Genomic DNA, 21275 nt, shown 5'->3' with positions numbered 1-21275 from the left:
AGATAGGTGAACAAGTCAAAGCCGAACAGTCAGACAGACAGAGGCATGCCCTCATTAAGGGTATGTATCCTCTTCTTGCCGAAGGTTTGCCAAAAGCGACCCCAGAGGCATCTAGTAATTTCCCGCCACCATTAGTTCCGACCAAGCTACGTCACAAACCGACCGCAGCTGATATTTTTATTTCGTCCTATTTGGACGACACAGTCCCAGAATATGCAAATCCTGTTCGCGCTCCGCCAGTCCCTGTAAATCAGGCACTTCCCGCTCTTCCAGACACCGGAGTACCTGCTACGGTACCCCCGGTCCAGCCAGCGTTTCAACTTCCCGCTCCGCCACGAAGAATGTCAGTCGACGATTCTAGTCTAGGGGCCGCAGGAGGAGGTCTTCCTCAAACCCCGCCGCCACACAAGCGTTCAACATTACTCGAATTACATGCTCAAGCGTTACAGCGCACGCCCAAACATCAGTCTGTTACAGAAATCAGGCAAACCCTTAACGAATGTGTCTATGATCCAGTTCCAGGCGAATATAATATGGTTTTATATTCCTTACGTGTAAGGAGAGTGACCGAGTATCTAGTCACCTTACCGAATATGAAAGAAGATCTAGACAGAATATATCGTTTCATCCGTACAGGGGATGATCCAGAAAGTATTGGCGAGATTATGTCTCAAAGGAAAGCCGAGATTCAGCTCATGATATTAAAGTTCCTGATCAATTGTCTAATAAGAGAACAAGATTACCCGTCTAAAGATCCCGCCGAAATGAGAATCCTGACAAAGTGGAGTGATAATATAGCCGAGGGTAAGCACAAGACCGTCGGTGCCATGGAGAGTATGTACAAGAAAATTCGTAAAGAAATAATAAGGTTACACGACCAGCGTAAAGCAGCACAAGTAAGCGAGAAAGAAAGTATCTCTGATCCTGAAGAGGAAGACGAGAATTCCGCCAGAATAGCGTATGTAGGAAAATCTAGATTTCCGGATCGCCATTTACGCCTAGAACCCAAGTCTATTTTTCATCATCCAGCACCAGAACAAGGTTCTCTAGAACAAGTATTCCAAGCTACCGATCATATCCTGAAATCACGAATCGGTTATAGTGAGTTAAGTACCATGCATGAACAAGAACTAGCCCGATCAGCAGTCCGATGGATTACTGATTCTACCACTTTTCCAGACGAAATAGTGGCACAAATGTTTCTGAAACTGCCCCCAGCCGAGCAACGACTGGTGGGTATGTATATGATTCAGCACCTCATTACTCTGTATGAGGGTCAACACTCTGATCCAGGTCCGTTACATGATGTTCTGAACGAGTTACTCCAGTACAAATGGAGAGGTCTAGGTACCGATTTAATTAGTGTAATTCTAGAACAGCGCCACAAATATAGAACGTTCTTGAACCCGCATTTTGTTCATGTCTCACCTCCAGAAAATAAATCATTTTACATAGACAGACAGAATCCGTTACGAGAAGTCCACCCAGTCAGAGGGACGGGTGGCGAAATGCAACGAGTGTTTGTATACACTCCGATTTCAAAGATGGAACTTCTTGAAATGAAGAAATTAATTCCCTGTCATGACAAAGATCCAGCCGGGTTCCATAGAGAATTAAAAGACATGCTCCGTATGGGAGAATACACTTACCCAGATATCATTAAAATGTTAAAGGTCCTGTTACCCGCAGGGGTGTATGAAAAGCTAAAGGAAAAAGAATGGGAGGTGGGAGAGAAAAAGATCGATTGGGCAGCTCTAGAAGCTGAAGACAAGGCACGAGTACCAGGTACCGGTCTTGGAGATAAATGTAAGGAATTACCAGAATTATTGATTCAAGTTTTACCCAGATTATTGACAACGAGAAAAGAAGACTGGGATGCAATCTCAGCCTGTAAACAGAAACAAGACGAAGATATTAGTGATTTTTATTCTAGATTTGAAAAATGTTTCAGTATTAATAGTGGTCTCAAGACAAGTAGTGAGTCATACCCTCACCTTTTCGTTACTAAATTAGTCGAGAATTCAAGTCCACAAATTAAAAATCGAGTTTTGAAAGTCGAAAGCACCTGGCAAGCAAATACTCCGTCCCAGATGCTCCAGATGCTCCAGTATCACCAGAATAGAATCAGAGAAGAGCAAGAACACGAAAGAAAACGTATGAAAGATACGAAAATGAAAGTGCTAGTTGCACAATCTGTTCCTCAAGACAGTCAGAAGAGGGGTCCGAATCAAGCCAGTCATCCTGCAGCTCCCGTTAAAGGGAACTGCAATTATTGTAAACAGCCAGGTCATTTTATAAACGAGTGTGCAGTTCTGAAACATAACATAGCTACTGGTAAGACTAAAGAAAGACCACGTCCGCCGAGACAAGAACAAGTTTCACAGATTCCTCAGTCACAGAATGCACCACAGACAGTTACAGTACCGCAGCCTATTGCTGCAACACAGCACGTTACATCGCAAATGTACCAGTATGCACAGTCCGAGTATCCAGAGTACCAGCCATATTCATGAAACAGCCTAGAGAGGGAGGTAGGCTTGCCTCTCATCGAGATACCTGTAGATCAAGAAGGTCCCTATGTCCACAGTCAAGTATTAGGGAAAGACAGAAAGTTTTTGATTGATACAGGGGCAAGTAGGACCACAATTAGTCATGCCGAAGTTCCAGGGGCTCCGCTCTCAGGCTCAAGAAATGTTTCCCTTGGATTTTCAGGAAAGCCAATAGTTAACGAGATATCAAAGCCAGTTTCTCTAGAAGTAGGTCCATTGTCCCGTACTACTGATCTGTTACTTACTAAGTCATGTCCAGAAAATCTATTAGGCATTAAGACACTGAAAGAATTAGGTGCAGTTATATGCTGTTCCCCAGAGGGAATACGATTGTTCCTACGTGACTTTAAGGGTCACTATGTATTACGAGATTTTGATTCAAGATTGTCTAATGTTCCACAGCACTTATGGGCGCAAGGTCCAACTGATGTAGGTTATATGCAAATCACACCCCATCGTGTGACTCTCAAACCAGGTGTAGTGTTACCCCGAATCAGACAGTACAGATTGCCACCTGAGGCTGTAGCAGCCTTATCCAAAATTATTGACGAGCTCATGGCTCAAGGAGTAGTTGTAGAAACTGACTCCAATGTATGCAATTCTCCGATCATTCCAGTCATGAAACGTACTGATCCAAATGCACCCCCAGTATATCGATTAGTGATTGATTTACGAGAGCTTAATAAATGTATTATTCCTCAGTACCCAGTTGTCCCAGATATCTCTTCCCTGTTAACAGCCATTGATTCCGAAGCCATGTTTTTCACTGTCATAGACCTCAAGAATGCATTTTTCAGTGTTCCAATTCATCCAGACAGCCAGTTTCTTTTCGGATTTTGTTTAAATGGAAGGAGCTATATGTTCACACGCGCTCCTCAAGGTTTCACAGAAAGTCCTAGTATTTACAGTCAAGCACTTAAGAGACAACTAGACAATATTCACATGCCAACTGACACTGCCCTGCTCCAGTATGTCGATGATCTACTGATCACAGCCCGTTCTGAACGTGCTTGCGAGCGAGCATCCCTTACAGTTCTGTATTTTCTAGCCGAGATGGGGCACAAGGTGTCACCTTCGAAGCTTCAATTCTGTGTTCAGCAAGTGGTATACTTAGGACACTTGCTGTCCAAGAGGGGTAGGCAGTTGACACCCGACCGTATCCAGTTAATAGCGAGTCTTCCCCAGCCCAGAACCCAGAAGGAGGTACGTGCCTTTATCGGCCTTACTTCTTATTGTAGACAATGGATTCCCCAGTATGCATTTCTAGCCAAGCCACTGATACAGTTAACGACACAGGAGGCAGCCGTATTGACTGTCCTCCCTTGGACATCTGAACATACACTTAGTTTCAATGAGTTAAAGAAAGCCCTATGCCAAGCTCCAGTTCTAGCTACACCGAACTACAGTAAGCCTTTTACACTTTTCGTTACTGAACGTGAAGGTACAGCATTATCTGTTCTCACACAAGATCAAGCAGGACAATACAAGCCCTGTGCTTATTTTTCTAGCACATTAGATCCAGTCGCCCAGGCGTTGCCTGTGTGCCTCAAGTCAGTTGCAGCTACAGCACTAGCTATCAGACAAAGTGATTCCATAGTTTTAGGACATTCCCTGACAGTACAAGTTCCACACTCCGTAGAAGTTCTTTTAAACCGAACACAAACTCAGCACTTGACAATTGCACGTTTAACAGGTTATGAATTGACACTGTTCCAGCCACACATAGAAATTAGACGCTGCAACGTCCTGAATCCTGCTACACTGTTACCATCAGTTAGTTCAAATTCTGACCCACATGACTGTGTGGAAGTAATTAACATTACGACAAAGCCAAGACAAGACCTGACAGACATTCCGTTACAAGATCCTGACCTGACACTTTATGTGGATGGTTCATGTATGAGAACTAGTACAGGAGAACTAGTCGCCGCGTATGCAGTGACTACTGACACCGAAGTTATTGAAACACACCGTATTGATACCCTGTCCGCTCAAGCAGCAGAGCTAGTCGCTCTGACACAAGCCTGTATACACGCCAAGAACCTGAAAGTTAATGTTTACACAGATTCACGTTACGCATTCGGAGTTGTACACGACTTCGGAGTGCTCTGGCAGGAGAGAGGTTTCATGACTTCTCATGGAACCAAGATTCAGCATGGTCTCCTTATCCAAGCCCTGTTAGATGCCATACATTTACCGATATCCATTGCTATCATGAAATGCAAAGCACATACGAAAGTTACAGACATTATTTCCCAAGGTAATGATCTAGCAGATCGCACAGCCAAGCTTACAGCACAGACTCCAGACATTCCAGTTAACATGACACATACTCCAGATCCGACTACATGCATGACAGTTAAGGACCCTACACAAGACGTCATAGATATACAGTTACATGCTACCCCCGATGAAATCAAGAAATGGTCTGAACAAGGAGGGGTCCAGACAGATCAAGGATGGTTAACGAAGGGTAGAGCCACATGGTTTCTCCCCGATTCTATGGTTCAAGTCATTATCAATACCGCACATAGTCCAGCACATTTAGGAGAAAAAGCTATGTTAGACAGTATCCAGAATATTTGGTTCAATAAGCATTTACGAGCTGCAGCCAAGCAGAAAGTCCGTACCTGTATGATATGTTGTCAGTTTAATCCAGGTAAAAGTGTCCCGGTGGAACAAGGTGGTTTCCAGCCCCCTGACCACCCTTTTGAGGTCCTCCAGATGGATTATATTCAGATGGAGCGATGTCGAGGTTTCAAGTATGTCCTTGTAGTTGTATGCGCTTTGTCCAGGTGGACAGAAGCATATCCAGTCCCAGATTACACAGCCGCGACCACTGCCAAACAGTTGGTTCGTGAATTTTTCCCTAGGTATGGACTCCCTAGAGTCGTATATTCTGATAACGGCCAGCCATTCTCATCTGAACTCATGAAGCATGTTTCCCTTTTGTTAGGGTACCAGTGGAAGTTTCATTGTGTACGCCATCCTGAAGCAGCCGGTCTGGTCGAGAGACATAATCAGACTCTGAAAATCCGTATTGCCAAAGTTTGTAAAGAAAAAGGTGTGGACTGGCTAGTAGCTCTGCCAGTCGCTCTGTTTTATATGCGCATGGTCGCACATTCCAGATCAGGTCTGTCCCCGTATGAGGTCGTTTTCGGCCGCCCCCCTAACATGTGGGGTACTCCTAGACCCCGAAGTATTACCGATGTTTCATGTAATATGCTGACAGATTACCTAGCTTCCTTGATGTCTGCCCTCAACTCATGTCGTTCACAGGTTGCCGCCGCATTTCCAGACAATACCGAGGTGGCACCGCACGAGATCGTTCCAGGCTCCTTGGTGATGATCAGAAATTTTGACAGATCAAGTCCGCTGGAACCACGTTGGAAGGAGCCACGTCAGGTCCTCTTGACCACCCGTACTGCCGTCAAGTTGGAAGGCAGGAAGGGGTGGGTCCATCTTTCTCATGTAAAACTTTTCAATGGATTGAAACCCGTCTCCAAGAACATTTCCCAGGATTCCCAGGATTTTAAAAACTGTCAAGACATTGTTTTAAAGGACTGTCCCGCAAAAGACATTATTACAACCCCTCCCTTGTTAGAGAAAACTCCGCAGCAGGAGTATAAGTTAAAGCTCAGGTCTAGTAAAATAAGTCAGTCAGTTTGATTGTATAAGTCCTCCCCTAGGTGAAACGGTTAGACTGTTTCTGACATGTATAAAATAGACCCCCATAGTGAGAGAGTCAGTCGAAGTTCAATTCAATGTATCGTTTTTCTGAGTTTCGTATTATTCATCAGCATAATGATTTCCTGCACCAGCTATGCGTTCTATCTGTATTTTCCAGTTCCTCATGTAAATATGTCTGCTAATACTACAGTAGAGCACACGTTTAGTGATCTGCCTCCTCACGAATATTCATACCGCCTCGCTATGCGCAACAACACATTTATCCGTATGTTACATTATTCACACCAGACCAGCAATGCCACTAATTGTTGGGTGTGTGGTCGACTCCCCCCTTTCCAAACACCGAAGGGAGTTCTGCCACTGTTTCCTTATCCATTCTCACACAATGGTTCGTGTGGAGCATGGTCCACGTTAACGTCGTCCTCAACAGATATGTCTTTTCTTAACAGTACATGTTTCCCAGACAAGCAAGGTCTCCCCCACAGAACAGGTTTAGATCTAGAAAATGAAGTGTATAATTTAGGTAATTATTCGTCGAATTTCATGGTCCTGAATGTTCAGTCTGATACTACTCCAGACTTACCCGCTATTTCAGTACTACCTGTCAAAGGCGAATTATGTGTCCGTAGTTATGGTTCAATACATGTAGGTCATAGTGAATGTACTACTGTTATCCAGTACAGTGACAGTGGGAAATCTGTTTTCAAAGCTTCACGTCATTCTTATTTTATTTGTGGTCAAACTGCATATGTCCGTCTGCCCCTCGATTGGGAGGGAACCTGTTACATTGCTTTCCTACTACCACCTGTTTTCCTAGCCCCATCTGATTATCACCGAAACACACATCTAGTACACATTAGACATAGAAGGGAGTCCCCAATTGTCGATTATACTGAAACTACTCTAGAACAGTATACAGATTTCAATAAAGGTTTCTTCTTCTTTGTAGGACCTGTCCAGAATAGTAAACTGATCCGTAGGTTAACAAGAACCCTTGAAGCTGTAGTAAATGAGACTGCCTCTGCTCTAGGTAACCTAACCGAAGAACAATCTGCTATGAGATTTGTCGTTTTGCAAAATCGTCTCGTCCTTGACGTCATACTGGCCGATAGGGGCGGGGCCTGTAGAGTCATCGGATCTAGTTGCTGCATTTTCATTCCAAATAACGCGCCGTCTGTTTACTCAGCTATAACCAGACTCCATAAAATTGCCCATCTGTTACACCAAGATCCGGGCACCTGGACATGGTCCGGTTGGTTCTGGAATATAATTTCCGCATGGGGATGGAAAGTCCTGTCCTTTCTAGGTATTGCAGTAGCGATCATATTTAGCTGCTGCCTCTGTATACAATGTGGCCCTGCGATTTGCGGCATGTGTGCTACCTCTTGTATTCCTAGTCCCAAGCCCCGTTCTAAATCCCGTTCCAAGACAATTCGAGACGAGCAAATGGTACTGTATGAAATGATAGATGGTATCATGAAAATTGATGTTTCCTGATGGAAACGTAGTGACAAGGAGGGAATGTGGAAAAGTAAATTTTGCCATGTTCTGTGTCCCTACGCCTCATCCATCATATGTTACGTGTGCATGACTAATATGCATATGTTATTCCCCATGTCCGATTGATGACGCAATTCCAGTTGTGTCCACCTTTAGTATGTTAGTTTCCAGTCCTCGTGAATACTACGAATATCAGGCCTATGTAAAGTTACGTTGCCACGTTTCTCAGTGTGCACGTTATTCCATTATAAAGTCCCCGTTTCCAGGCCTCAACAGGGCCCGGACATCAGATTCAGCTCCTGTCTCCTGAAAGCCTCGCTGAGGAGCGATCCAGCCCCCACCTGTATCCTCGACCCTTCACTTACTCCCTGCCTCGCAGTGCCCGGTGCAGCTTGGTTCTGCCTTTGAGTCTGCCAAAAGTATGTTATAGTTCCAGCTATCAGTTCAGTCCTCCTCTTCTGCATTCCTAAGTTACTGAACTGCATCAATAATTTCCGTCATTGTCTAGCCTATTCGGCTCCACGTTAGAGAAATACTGTATTAATGGTCATTTAATATTCTTCATCACGCACTACCTGTAGAATAATGCATGGTCCAGTCTTAGAATCAAGTTAGCTTTTCCCCTCATGACTCCTAGTTTATATCAACATGTTCCCTAAACATCAGATACTAGATAGGGTTTAGGTACATGTCGCTCCGACCCTCCAGACTCTAGTCTCTGCTCCTAGCACAGAGTTCGTAGCCCCCAGTTTCTCCTAGTAACACGTCATTGCCAGTTTTCGCGCACCATTAGGTTAGAGGTCCCGGCTCCTTAGGTAGCCCCCTCCAAAGTTTCCGCCCATTCATGACATATTCTGTTACGTTTGCACCACATGTCTATGTATACGCCCAGTTACACCTCTTTTTACTGTTATCTCTCGCGACTGCTACGCGTCACGCCTTCTGCTCCACCCACTGCTACGCCTACTGCAATGTAATGCTATGTGTTTGCGCTATGTATATAAGTCAATGTATTGTTATTAAAAGTTAGCGCGCTCATCCCAGACCCGGCCCCAGCAGCTGCTGGGTCATCCTATGCAGGTTGTCCCGATCCTGTCCTTATGCTGTAATAAACCTGCAGAAACTCCTACTACCTCGAATCTTGACTCTTATTTTATTGAGCTATCTGTTATTCATTCATTCATTCAAAAATAGATCCGGTATTATTTATTTATATACCACAGGGTGAGGGGGTATGGGGATGCACGGACTATGAATCTGATTTGAACGCTGAGTCGAGGGTGAGTACTAGGATTTTGACCAACCTAGTTTGAGTGTTCGAGTTTAAATTGATGTGAGGATGCTGGTGCGTTTGGGCTTGAAAAGCAGTTCAGGTGTGCATACATTGAGCGTTGGGAAACTGCTTGCTCTCCTTGCTTCAGTTGCAGACCTGCAGGTGTCTAGGAATATGGAACTGTTTTTTGTGATGTTTTAACACAGCTGGTTTCATCTAGAAAGAAGTGATAGGGCAAGGTTCGATCACCTATCCTAACCTGTTTTTGAAAGGGGGCTGGCAGAGAACAAAGCCCTTTTGAATCAGAAATAAGTTGTAAAAAAAGAGACAAGTCTTATGGTCTGATTTTGAGTTTGGTGGTTACTGAAAATCCAACATTTCCGGAGGAAATACAGAGGAGAAACCACTGGCTGGATTTCCTCTGTCATACGCATGCTATACTGGAGGATATGAATCCTGTGGATCCTTCTCCAATTTGAGAGAGTTCCCCATAAATTAATCCACTCAGGCCATTTGCCACTCAGATTAGTCAATGGAGAAGATTCAATCCAGTTGCAGCTATGTAGCAGGATCCCTTGCTCTGTAGTATACAAAACCACATTGAGAGGTAAGCGCACTTAAAGGCATGTCTCCACTTTATAGTGTTCCCGTTTGATGTTTGCTGCTGTTCTTCCTGTGTGCACTGCCTGGAATGGAGGAGCATTAGGTCTGTTTCCTGGATCCCCAGGAACAGTAGTACTACTGCATCCACGTTTGAGAACAGTGTTGTGCAGAATTGCTTAAAGCTGCCAATCAAATTATCACCTCCTTTCATGTGGTATCAATTTTGGTGTTATTTCCCTTATGTTCAGCATCTCCCTCGAGAATTACTTGGAAGATAAAAAAAGACACCCTAAATCCTTAGAATAAAGCATCACAGATCAGTAAATTAGTGTTCAGTGTGTCAGTCTGTCTATGCCCTTGCTCTGCAAAGTTTTCTTTTGAAAAAACAATATTTTTTGTTTGTGCACCAATGTAAACTGAAGTTTAAATCAGTCTATCCCCACAACAGGAAATGTTCCAGGTTGACTTGTGGTGATGTGTTTGGTTATTTCAGAGAAACATCAATAGCATTGATAAATGGCTTCATTTGTTTTCTTATCACCTGACATGGCTTTTTGCTCATGTATTCCAGTCTCAATCAATAAAATGATTTGTGCCATTTCTTCACAGAGACCGCCGTAGACTGCAAACAGCCACTGACATGTTCTTGGAAGTCGTGCAGAAGAGGGACTTTCCTGAGTTCATCACCACATACTTAAATCTGGATCATACCTTTCTGAAGAGCAGCCATTATACACCAATATAAAGATTCCTCACTGTTGTGACAAGAGTGTTGAATTCTATTACAGACACAGGGGCAAAGATCATGGCTGATTTTTCTTTACTGAATACTTAAGCAACAAAGAGAACATAACTGTGCATTATAACTTTTTATTTTAAATACAAAAAGCAGAAACATAGGAGCTACAAACATACAATAGCATAACCAAGGTTAGTACCCTTGTTCTTCATAGTCCATTTCCTCTCAGACGGCCTTAAACCATCATCAGCCTCTGTATAAATAGCCCTGCCTCAGAGGGCACTTCCACTTCCTTTCCTGCAGCCTCAGTCTGAACCAAACCCGTTGAATAAAATCAGGAGCGTTATCTCTTTTTCAGCACCCAGCAATCACCAAAGGAGAACATCGCCTTTGAAGTTTACCAACAAAAACTGAACACTTCTCTTGTGCTACAGGTCAGAAGAATACACAAAATAAAAAAAGGGAGGAGAAGGGGAGAATAATCTTCGCCTCCATGTCTTTAACAGAATCCAAACTTCCTGTCACAATAGTGAGGGAGATTTAACACTCCACTGCAAGAATGGAGGCTCAATTGTAACATCTTTAAAACGTATCTACAATGCAGTAAGAGACTTGAACAATAGGTTGGAAATTGTACTTTTTAAAACTCGATTCCTGCGACAAGTCAGCCACTTTCATGATGTCCTTCAGGTATCCTGATGAGACAAGACTCTAGAAGGAATGGCCCCTAGCGGAAGGGGAACCAAGTTAGATGTTTCTACCATTCCTTCCCTCATGATCCATTTAACCCACCTGGCTGAAGCAGAAGAGATGATCAGGAGGTAAGGGTCTTTCACAGATGTTAGCAACTCAGAGGCCGAAGGAGGGTGAAAGGTATCAGTCGACTCTTCATAAAGTCCTAAACTTTGAACAACACACAACATAGCACAGTCCATAAAGGGAGGGTTAAAAAAAAATGTGACATAGTCTTAGTCCTGCTTGAGATGTAAAATATACCCTGTGTGGAAAAAGATTCGTTATTTGCATCCAAAGCTTTAATATCTTAGACTCTCCTGAAAGAGATCAGACACAGAAACATTGTTAGTTTCCCTGCAAGTTCTTTAAATACAAATTAATGTTATCTCACCACTGCAAGAGAAAATCTACTAATCAATAAAAAAAGATATCTGGGGCAAAGAGGAGCCTTAAGGTGGATAGACCGCAATGCCCTACATACCAAGAAATGTTTACCAATAGGTTCTCCATTCAGTAGAATATGACCTGCCAAAAATGGCTGACCAATATGCATTAATCGTCCTGTAAACTTTGCCAGCAGAAACATAGGCCAACCAGAAAATGTACCACTTGCACTGGAGGACCCGCAAAGGATCGTTCTGTTGCTCCACTCACCAGCTAACCCAGACTGACCATGAGTATTCCTAACTTGCTATAGCGGACTGCGCTCAAGAATCCCTGATACTCGAGAAACGCCTTTTATGAAAAGTCTAGGACACTGCAGGATGTCATGAACCCATCAATACCCTCAACTGCAGATGACCTTGCACGAACAAATCGAATGGATTTTTTAAAGGATTGTGAAAGATGCAAGGAAATAAAAGATGAAGCCTGGAATAATCTACTGAGATCTCATAAGCTTGACGATACCAAACCTGAGCCATCCAGAACAAAGTCAATAGGGGCAGGGTTGCTTTATGCTGCCTGATCTGACGCAATGTCTGTTCTAGCAGCAAGGAAGTAGAAGTACTTTTCAAGGCAGGGCTATTTAGCATGATGATGGCATGCTTTCTGTAAGGTTATGGACTATGAAGGACTAGTGGGTTAACTTGGTTGTGCTAGTGTATGTTTGTAGTTGCCACGTTTCTTTCTTTCAAAAAATAACTTGTTATGCTACCTTTATTTTCTATATGCTTCTAGAGTATCCAGTAAAGAAAAATAAGTTATAATTGAACTACCGCTCTTGTAATAGAATCCCTTTTCGAAATCCTCTTTTTGACACGTTTGCTAATAAGGAAGTACCACCTAATAAATGGTACCTAAAGTGGTAAAAGTTGAAATGCTTTTTTTAATTTTCCATTGGTAGCTTAAACATGTAGTCCGCCAAATTAGAAGGAAATGTAAGTTTTGTTTAAAAAAAGAGAGAGGAACCCCTTGGTACAATCAAGGGAAGTGAGGTTATCCAGCCAGTAAAATAATTTGTTCCCTTGAGAATGATTTCAACAAAAGCTAAAACATAGCCTCAAAAGTACATACTATCTATAAAAACTCATATAGTCACACAGGTGAAAGAATTAACATATTTATTAGACTCAATTAAAGATTAAAAACAATTCATTAACATGCCTATACAAATTGTAGTACCTGATTGAATTATAAAAGAAAATAGGAAAACGATAACACATGTATTGTGACCTGCACAATAAGAAAGACAGACAAAGATTTGTAAAACACACAATTGGTACATTTAAAACTGCCAATTATTCACACCTATGTTTTACCACTTTAACTTTTTAGATATAAACATTGGTGGTGGAGGCTTAAATTGTACTGAACAAAAGCGTCGACGCGTGTCGGTGGTTTGGAGTAAATGTAGTCCACCTTTATCAAGACATTCTTTAGTTGTCTGTCGAAATGGAGGGTCTGTGCAATTTCCCTATTGCTTTGTATCCTACGAGATGTTGCGGTTCTCTATGAAGCGACGTTATGGCATAATTTTTGTTCAGATGTTCCTTATTAAAATGGTTTTTGGTGACAATCCTCCTGTTGGAATAGCTTGGCCGACGTCTCATAGATTTGTATGGGAGGAACAAAGATGGAGATCCCGCTGCTGTAGGTTGCTCGTCGTTAGTCTCTCCAAATGTGGATATCTTACAGTAAACTGGAGTGCTGCACTTTGTATGGGTTATGGTGTGCCTGAATTAGAGAGGCTTTCAATTCAAACTCCGTTGAGCTATTGTTATTTTTTAAAAAAATTGTGAACTCCACTGCTATCGGGACCAGGTTGTCTCCGATAGCCAAGTGCTCCCGCTGATGATAGGGATTCAATACTAACGACGAGCAACCTACAGCAGCGGGATCTCCATCTTTGTTCCTCCCATACAAATCTATGAGACGTCGGCCAAGCTATTCCAACAGGAGGATTGTCACCAAAAACCCTTTTAATAAGGAGCATCTGAACAAAAATTATGCCATAACGTCGCTTCACAGAGAACCGCAACATCTCGTAGGATACAAAGCAATAGGGAAATAGGGAAATTGCACAGACCCTCCATTTCGACAGACAACTAAAGAATGTCTTGATAAAGGTGGACTACATTTACTCCAAACCACCGAAACGCGTCGACGCTTTTGTTCAGTACAATTTAAGCCTCCACCACCAATGTTTATATCTAAAAAGTTAAAGTGGTAAAACATAGGTGTGAATAATTGGCAGTTTTAAATGTACCAATTGTATTTTACCAATTGTGTGTTTTACAAATCTTTGTCTGTCTTTCTTATTGTGCAGGTCACAATACATGTGTTATCGTTTCCCTATTTTCTTTTATAATTCAATCAGGTACTACAATTTGTATAGGCATGTTAATGAATTGTTTTTAATCTTTAATTGAGTCTAATAAATATGTTAATTATTTCACCTCTGTGACTATATGAGTTTTTATAGATAGTATGTACTTTTGAGGCTATGTTTTAGCTTTTGTTGAAATCATTCTCAAGGGAACAAATTCTTTTACTAATGTAAGTTTTGTGACATTCCTTCGGTGGAGAGGAAATAAAACAAAAAAACACTAATTTAAATTAACATTCAGTTCCTTTGTCCTACACATGTGTATATTGTTCATCAAATGACTGCTACTTTGTTCTTCCTAAATGCCAATTCTGCTGCATGTATATTTTAAAGATGAACCTCTATACGCAGCTTTTGAAGGTAATGAAACTATGCCCAGACATACGCCCCTTAAAAGAGTCCCAAGGCTGGACTGGCCGTACTGGGCATCAGACGTTTCCCTGGGAGGCTGGAAGCGTGGAGGGCCGGTTTTGTTACTGGGGGCCATTTTGTTTCTGGAGACTGGTTTTGTAGCAGTGCAGCAGTTCTAAAATCACCCTCTGCAGAGTTTCTTGTATATCCAACAGTTTTCAGGCAACAATACAAGTTCCAAGATAACGCTGGTGATTAATGTACCGGCTGGAGAGAGATCAGAGTTTTGTCCAGTGGCAGTTTTGACTAATCTAAGGTAACATAAAGGGTTAATATGACTGCTGCAAAGGGTGTGTACTATGCAGATTACAGAACAGCATTTTATGTGCATAGCTCAATGGGTTACTGCTTTTGTCACAGAGATCCTTTACTGTGCAGTTCATAATTTAAAATCGTAATATAGGTTAGAAAGTTATGTTTTTTGTCTCAGTCTTTCATTATCCTAATTTTGCTAAAAAGGATTTGTTTGGGTAGAAATAAATACTTATTTGTAAAGTCAACCTTGACCACTGTGTTACATTCTGAATCCTGAGTTTGTGCTTCCCCAGATCAAGCACTCTTCAAAAATGCCTACCAGTATGGATGACATGCTATAGACTAATTTACACATATATGATTCATCGTCTCTGTATATTTGTGTGACAGAAAGGGCTCCGACACACTACACTAATATGAGAAGCATTATAAAACAATTGAAATACATGTGGGAGAAGGGCTTTGAAGAGATGAGAGGCCCTGTTGGAGGGTGGTAGTGAAGGAATTATTGAAGAGCCCCAATAAATCTTGCTGTATCTTGCACTATAAGGCCATAATTTACTATGATTTAAAAACGAATACAATTGAAAATACAGCGAAAAATGTGCTGTAGAATGCACCATTTTTGCAATTTTTCACGAAACTTTCTTGGGGGCAGAATCCCCCAAGCCCCGTTGTAGTGGTCAGGCTCGCTCGTTCGCTATGCCCCATATGAAAAAATTTGCCAGGGCTGCTATGGGTTCCCAGTCCAGCCCTGAAGAGTCCTACCAACAAGAGGTTGGGTTTTCCTTTAAAAGAAGGGCTCCCTCCATAGGGTTCTTGAAAGGGTCATCAGTGTAGCAACGTTTCCACCCATCATCCAGACAATAGAGTGTTTTTTAAACCAAGGGCTACCTAATGTTAGCTACATTAGCCCACAGAAAGCTAATGCTTTAGCACGCTAGTTGAAGCCTCTACAGATGTTCATTTCCAAGCCCTTAGGGAGACAATATCTGTAATCAAATCAAATATGTTGACTGAATAATCAAAGTCCAGGGCAGATACAATCCAAGCCCAGAGATTGCATAGATAATAGAGATGGCAGTGGTGACAATAGGGTTTAAACATAAGCCCATGTCCTTCTGCTTCATACTAGCGCTTAGAAATGGAAAGACATTGGGCCTCAGGTTCCATGAGATGCTACTATAGTGCTTTGTGCGGACTGATGTCAAAGGTCATTGATGAGTCTGCCAACATGGAAAGTGTAAATTAAACAGCTCCCCACAATCAGACATGGGTTCACTTGCAGTACTCCAAAAGTGCTTGCGATTGTTTAATTAACAGTGTCTCAGTTACTGACCTTCTGGTTAAGAGCGCGTGTCCAGCTTGTCATTTTGGGAGCTGCTTTGTAAATTGTGTGACTGTAATGCAGCTTGCATAGAGTATGCTAGTAAGTCAATTGCGAAACAGTGCATTGGTAATAGGCGTTCACTGCAAATCAAGGTAACTGCACTACTGCACTTGACAGGCACACTGTATGCTGGCTTCTGCTGCACACATTTTGGGCATGTAGGAGAGAAGCATATACGCACCCACAATCCAGACCAGACAGCTGCATTTGGTAATCCACCACTCAGAATAATACCTGGACCATTTACAGTAATCTTCATTACTCCTGGTCTAGTTCTTTCTCATAATAGTCCTCAAGAATGAGATCCAACTCTCTGATAGAGAGGGCCTGGCAAGCATATAAACATAAAGAAGTTATTCAAATAATCATTTCCCTTTTGAAGAAAGTCTACTTATGCCCCATCCCCTGCAAAGCTTCCTGCAACAAAGCAAATCACTAAAGAAAACCCTCAGCTTAGACGGCATCCACTCCCCAAAGGAGGGTGGGAGATTTTGTGGACTGTAACAATGAAGAACACGTTTCAGAGTATTAAAGATTATCCATGAGTAATCCAGTCGTTGCCTCCTCATCACTCTTCTTCATCACGTTCCCCAAGAATGAGCGCATTGCCAAGTGAGGGTGTGCTGAGCCAAAGAAAGCAGCCATAAAAGTCAGAATGCAATACACAAACATTATTTAATATATAATATAAGCAAAAAGAACAAATGATGGACGGAATGCTGAACAAATCAAACATTCACCCACAGGCACAGATCTGGGTTTAATCCATAGTTTCTTTGCTCACCACACCACCCCAGTTGGGCCCAGCCATATGCAAATCAGTCTTTTTTTTAAAAAAAAATGTGTCCTCATATGACCTCAGTAGCTAAAGCAATCTCTCGGTCTAATCCACCCCTGCTGCTCGTTACTTGGGGGTCCAAGCTCAGCTGATGTTCTTGCGAGAAACACACGCACAATACATCATGAGCTGTCCAATAGGTATAATCATTGAACACTATGTAGCAATCTAATCAGGGTCTAAAGGGTCTAACAGATTCCAAAATAATCCAAGTTCAGTTCTTTCTCTGTATACATTAACCTTCTGATGTAAATCCCTAAAGTATCTCACAGAGTTCCACCAAGCTCTCCATGTGGGGGGTATCGCCTGACGCCATAACTTACAGAGCTCCCCCCTTGCCAAAAGGATCAAATAAAACATCAATTTATTCAGTATCCCCAAAAGGCCTAACACCCCATCGGGCATCAAAACAGTGCCAAACAAAATAACAGAACGGCTTACTTCCACCTCAATGCCAAGGACGTCCGACAGAGTCTTATCCACATTGCTTCCTGCCCCCTGATTCAGGAATTCTGGGGCTAACACATAAATATCATCCGCCTTCTCGGCACCACATCTCATACACTTTGCTTCTCATTGCCCTTAATTTTGGAAAGTTTGAGTGGGGACAAGTATATTCTGTGTAGCGTAAAAAAGTGGTTTCTCCTTAGTGCAGCAGATTTAATCAATGGGTAAAGTGTGTCTAAAGATACTTTTCAGAGTTTTTTCAGCTCCTCGCTCGACAAGTACTTCTCCCAGACCAAATATCGATGTTCCAGCTTCCTATCAGCTGTAGCAAGGAGATGATTATACCACTGTGCTACTTCCTTTTCTAGTTAAGATCTTGTAAATCATCTTCCATGGAATTGTCCTCTGGGGAAAGCCAGTGCTGGCTCTAACACATGACGAAATTTGATAATACTTAAACGCAGAGAGTGCACCACTAGTAAGATTCCTCCAAATATCCCAGGAAAAGCATTTGTTACCGTCCACAATGTCCTTCCAGTGTGCAACACCGGCGTCTTTTAATGGCTGAACTGAAGCATCTAAAAGGCACTCTGGTATTCCTGGGGAGTCCCGCACTGGGGGCCATTCACTGTAATAGGACAATCCCCAACAGGCCGACCACAGCTTGGCCGCCGCGTACAGAGTCTTCAGTCTGACTATTTTTAAGAATTAGGAGCACCAAACTTATACATAAAACCTTCCTCGTCAAAATCCAGAAGCATAGCTTTAAACATGCTGCCAATCAGCAAGCTATCTGATCTGAGAAGTAACATCCTACAATTCTTTAATTGATACGCCCAACAGTACAGCTGAAGATCCGGTAAGCTCATACCACTGTGTGAAAGTTTAGGCCTTAATTTCTTCCAGGAAAACCTGATCCCTTTGCCTGCCCAGATAAAAGAAGAAATCTTGCCCTGTATTTTAAGTAGTCCACCTTTATTGAATTAGGGATGTTATTAAAGAGGTAGGCATACTTAGGAAGAACACACATTTTAATCAAATTGTCCTGCCCATAATGGGTTAGCGGGATGTTTTGCCTCCTTTTCAATAGTACATCCACCTCCTTGGAAACTCTCCCCAAGTTTATCTTGGGAATGTCTCTAAGATCCTGAGTTTTTGTTACTCCAAGGTATCTTAACTCCTTGGAGAGCTTCGCCCCTTGAGTTACAATATTCCAGGCCATGATTTCTGTCTTGTCAATGTTAACCTCGTAGCCAGACGGATGACCAAAAGCCTGAACTTCAATAACTAGTTCAGATAAAGTAAGATTGATGGCGGTTAGCAGTCTAGCTGCTCAACCAGCTGCATAAATACCGATGCCTGCCTCAATGCGCAGCAGACGCGTGCCGAAGGCAAGCCCATCTGTGCCCATCCGCGCCCGACCGGGCCCAGGGGCCAGAAATGCTGCCCCCCCCTGCACCTTAAAAAACCTTCCCCACCCCATATACTCACGAGAGGAGCTTATGAACCTGGCTGACAAACAAAACTCTGGCATGTGCTGCCCTAAGGCTGCTCCAACAGAGGTGGAAGGACCTTTTTCCTGACTCCATTGTAAATGGGGATGCCAAGATGCCCTCACTCCACCCTTAGCAGCAAATCTAACTCATCACCATAGTAGCCTGACACTAAAATGCATCTATCTTAACACCGGGTCATTTCCCAAACATAGCATGGAGATTTGGGACACATTGGACGATTTAAGCCTAGACCTGGCCTTTGCCACCGAAACCTGGCATGACGACAATAACTCACCTGATATTGTCTCAGCCCTTCCACTTGGTTACAAAATAAATACTAAAACAAGACAGGAAAGGTAAGAGAGGTGGGGGTATTGCCATTCTTTTCAAAGATCATCTCTCCTGCATTCATAACACAGCTACTCAAATAAGCTCCCATGAGATCCTAGCCTTTACAGTTATGAAGGGTGCCCATATATTACTGGGTGGAGCAGTCATTTACAATCCTACGGGCCAATACCCCAGACTAAGCTCCAATCTACTAGCACAACTTTTTCCTCTCTGCCTAAAACAGAATCAATTCCTGGTCATAGGCGATTTTAATCTCCATTATGAAAACACCGCTAATCCAGGTGTTAAACACCTTGAAAATGATATGGCCATAATGCAACTAACTCAGAGGATATCAGACCCAACATATGTGGCTGGACACACACTGGACCTAATACTCTCAAATATAACAACCATCAATATTCATGAAATTAAACCACTTACATGGACCTATCACTCCTTAATCTCATTCTCTCTAGCAATTCCAACTAAGTAGTCTAAGGCTGAAGCTACACAACAATTAGGGATAAGAATGCGTGCGAACGGACGAGGCTGGACAACGGACAGCAATCTGCTGACATCATATCCAGTATGGGAAAGTCTGACCCTAAGCAGCCCAAACTGCACTTTGAGAACAAACGCAGTACACGAGCAAATGAAGCGATGGGGGATCAGTCAGGATCACAAGGCGCTGTGGGGATGGGCGATGACATCAAGGATGACACTAGAACCATTCTTTTGGAATTGCGCACCAACATGAAGTCGATTGATAGTAAAATAGATGCGCTGGTGACCAGACTGGACGTCGTCAAGAAGAAAGTGGATAAACATGACCACAGGCTTGATGTGTTGGAAAATAGTCTGTCTGACAGGCAAGATTCACAAGCTGAGTCTAGAACTCAAATTTTGCAGATGGAGAAGGTACTGGGCATTATACGAGCAAAGAATGAGGATTTAGAAGCGCGCTCTAGGCGCAACAATCTTCGCATTATTGACCTGCTGGAGTCCACCGCCATTTCCAAAATGGAGACCTTCATAGACGGGATGCTGCAAGACCTGTTTGGTTCGGTGTTGTCTCCAGTGATGATAGTTGAGAGGGCGCACCGCTCTCTTGGCCCCAGACCTCAGCCGGGTGCACCGCCTCGCCCGATCATTGCACGCCTTCGGAACTATGCTGACAGGGATGCAATCCTGAAGGAGGCTAGAGCTAAGGCCCCAATTAACTATAAGGGAGACACACAAAGGACAGGCGCACTTCTTTACTGACTCAAAGTCGGCCCTGAAATTCACAAAGCACATCTGTAAATCTGGAACTAGGCGGGGAGGAGAGCACAGCACTGACATCGGGCTTGGAGGAAGCAGATTGAATTTGATGATGCTTTATACTGTTTGAAGAATATGACCAGGCTTTTTCTCTTTTAGTGCTCATATTGATGGTCATGAACAATGGTTGGACTACTCCTGTGTGTTAGGCATGTGGCAGGCGGGAGAAGCCTCCCTAGGCGTGTGATCATGGGCTTATAATTATATTGCGTTGATCAACGTATAGGGTATTGATCAGAGTATATTTCTGTTTTCTTATCATTGCGCACAGGTGAACCACATTGTCCTACTCTGGCGACCACACCTTGGTGTGAGTAATCGTTGCCGATCCTCTTCCCATAGCAGGTATTCCCCAATTGTTGAGTTGTGTGGTTAACCGGGTTGACGTGTGGGTGGGGGGCAGGAATCGATCTCGACCTGATTGGAAGGTTGGAGTGGGTGGGGGTGGAGGGAGGTGTTAGACCTGTCAGCCCTTTGGGTGGTCCCTCCTATTTTTTTTATTCCCCTTTTTGCCTCCTGTATTTTTCCTGTGTGTCCACTACATTTTTTCCCCTGGTGTTGACCCTAGGTCTCTGGGCGCCTCATTATTGCTTTTTAGTAATGAGGTGCAGGTGCTCCTCTAAAATGGAGGAAGATACCTTCACAAAATGGTGGCCTGTCAACTGTAAAAGTTTACCTCAGAGCTTGGCCCATAGGCTAGCATGGGAGAGATCTAGAACCTTCCGGCCCATTCTAGTGACCTGGGCCTGGGGGTATAGAAGGTCAGAACCTCCGCGGCCATTTTGGAGAGTGTGTGGGGGCATTGAAGGCCTAGCTGGAGTGCAGGCTGTGGTGTCAGGGGGATAGGACACTGAGAGGGTTGACTTCTC

The 21275-nt window shown here is 43.1% G+C and overlaps 1 protein-coding gene across 5 annotated transcripts in view; it reads left to right on the top strand.

Moving 5' to 3' along the window:
* The window catches only part of LOC144818914 (malate synthase-like), a 388110-nt gene extending 373283 nt beyond the window's left edge, over positions 1-14827 (top strand). For 2 of the 5 annotated variants that reach the window (XM_078676791.1, XM_078676790.1), the window contains exon 15: positions 10225-11015. In XM_078676791.1, coding sequence (XP_078532917.1) covers positions 10225-10360 — 136 coding nt within the window. In that variant the 3' untranslated portion in view covers positions 10361-11015. Of the gene's footprint in view, positions 1-10224; positions 13313-13419 lie in introns of those variants that run through there. The other 3 variants (XR_013607176.1, XR_013607175.1, XM_078676787.1) reach the window with 3 other exon arrangements.
* The last annotated feature ends 6448 nt before the right edge of the window (positions 14828-21275 follow it).

This window comes from Lissotriton helveticus, chromosome 2_1 (genome assembly GCF_964261635.1).
Source record: "Lissotriton helveticus chromosome 2_1, aLisHel1.1, whole genome shotgun sequence".
In the NCBI taxonomy this organism is placed as follows: domain Eukaryota; kingdom Metazoa; phylum Chordata; class Amphibia; order Caudata; family Salamandridae; genus Lissotriton; species Lissotriton helveticus.
Note: the sequence above shows the minus strand (reverse complement) of the source record. Positions and strands in the feature narration are given on the sequence as shown.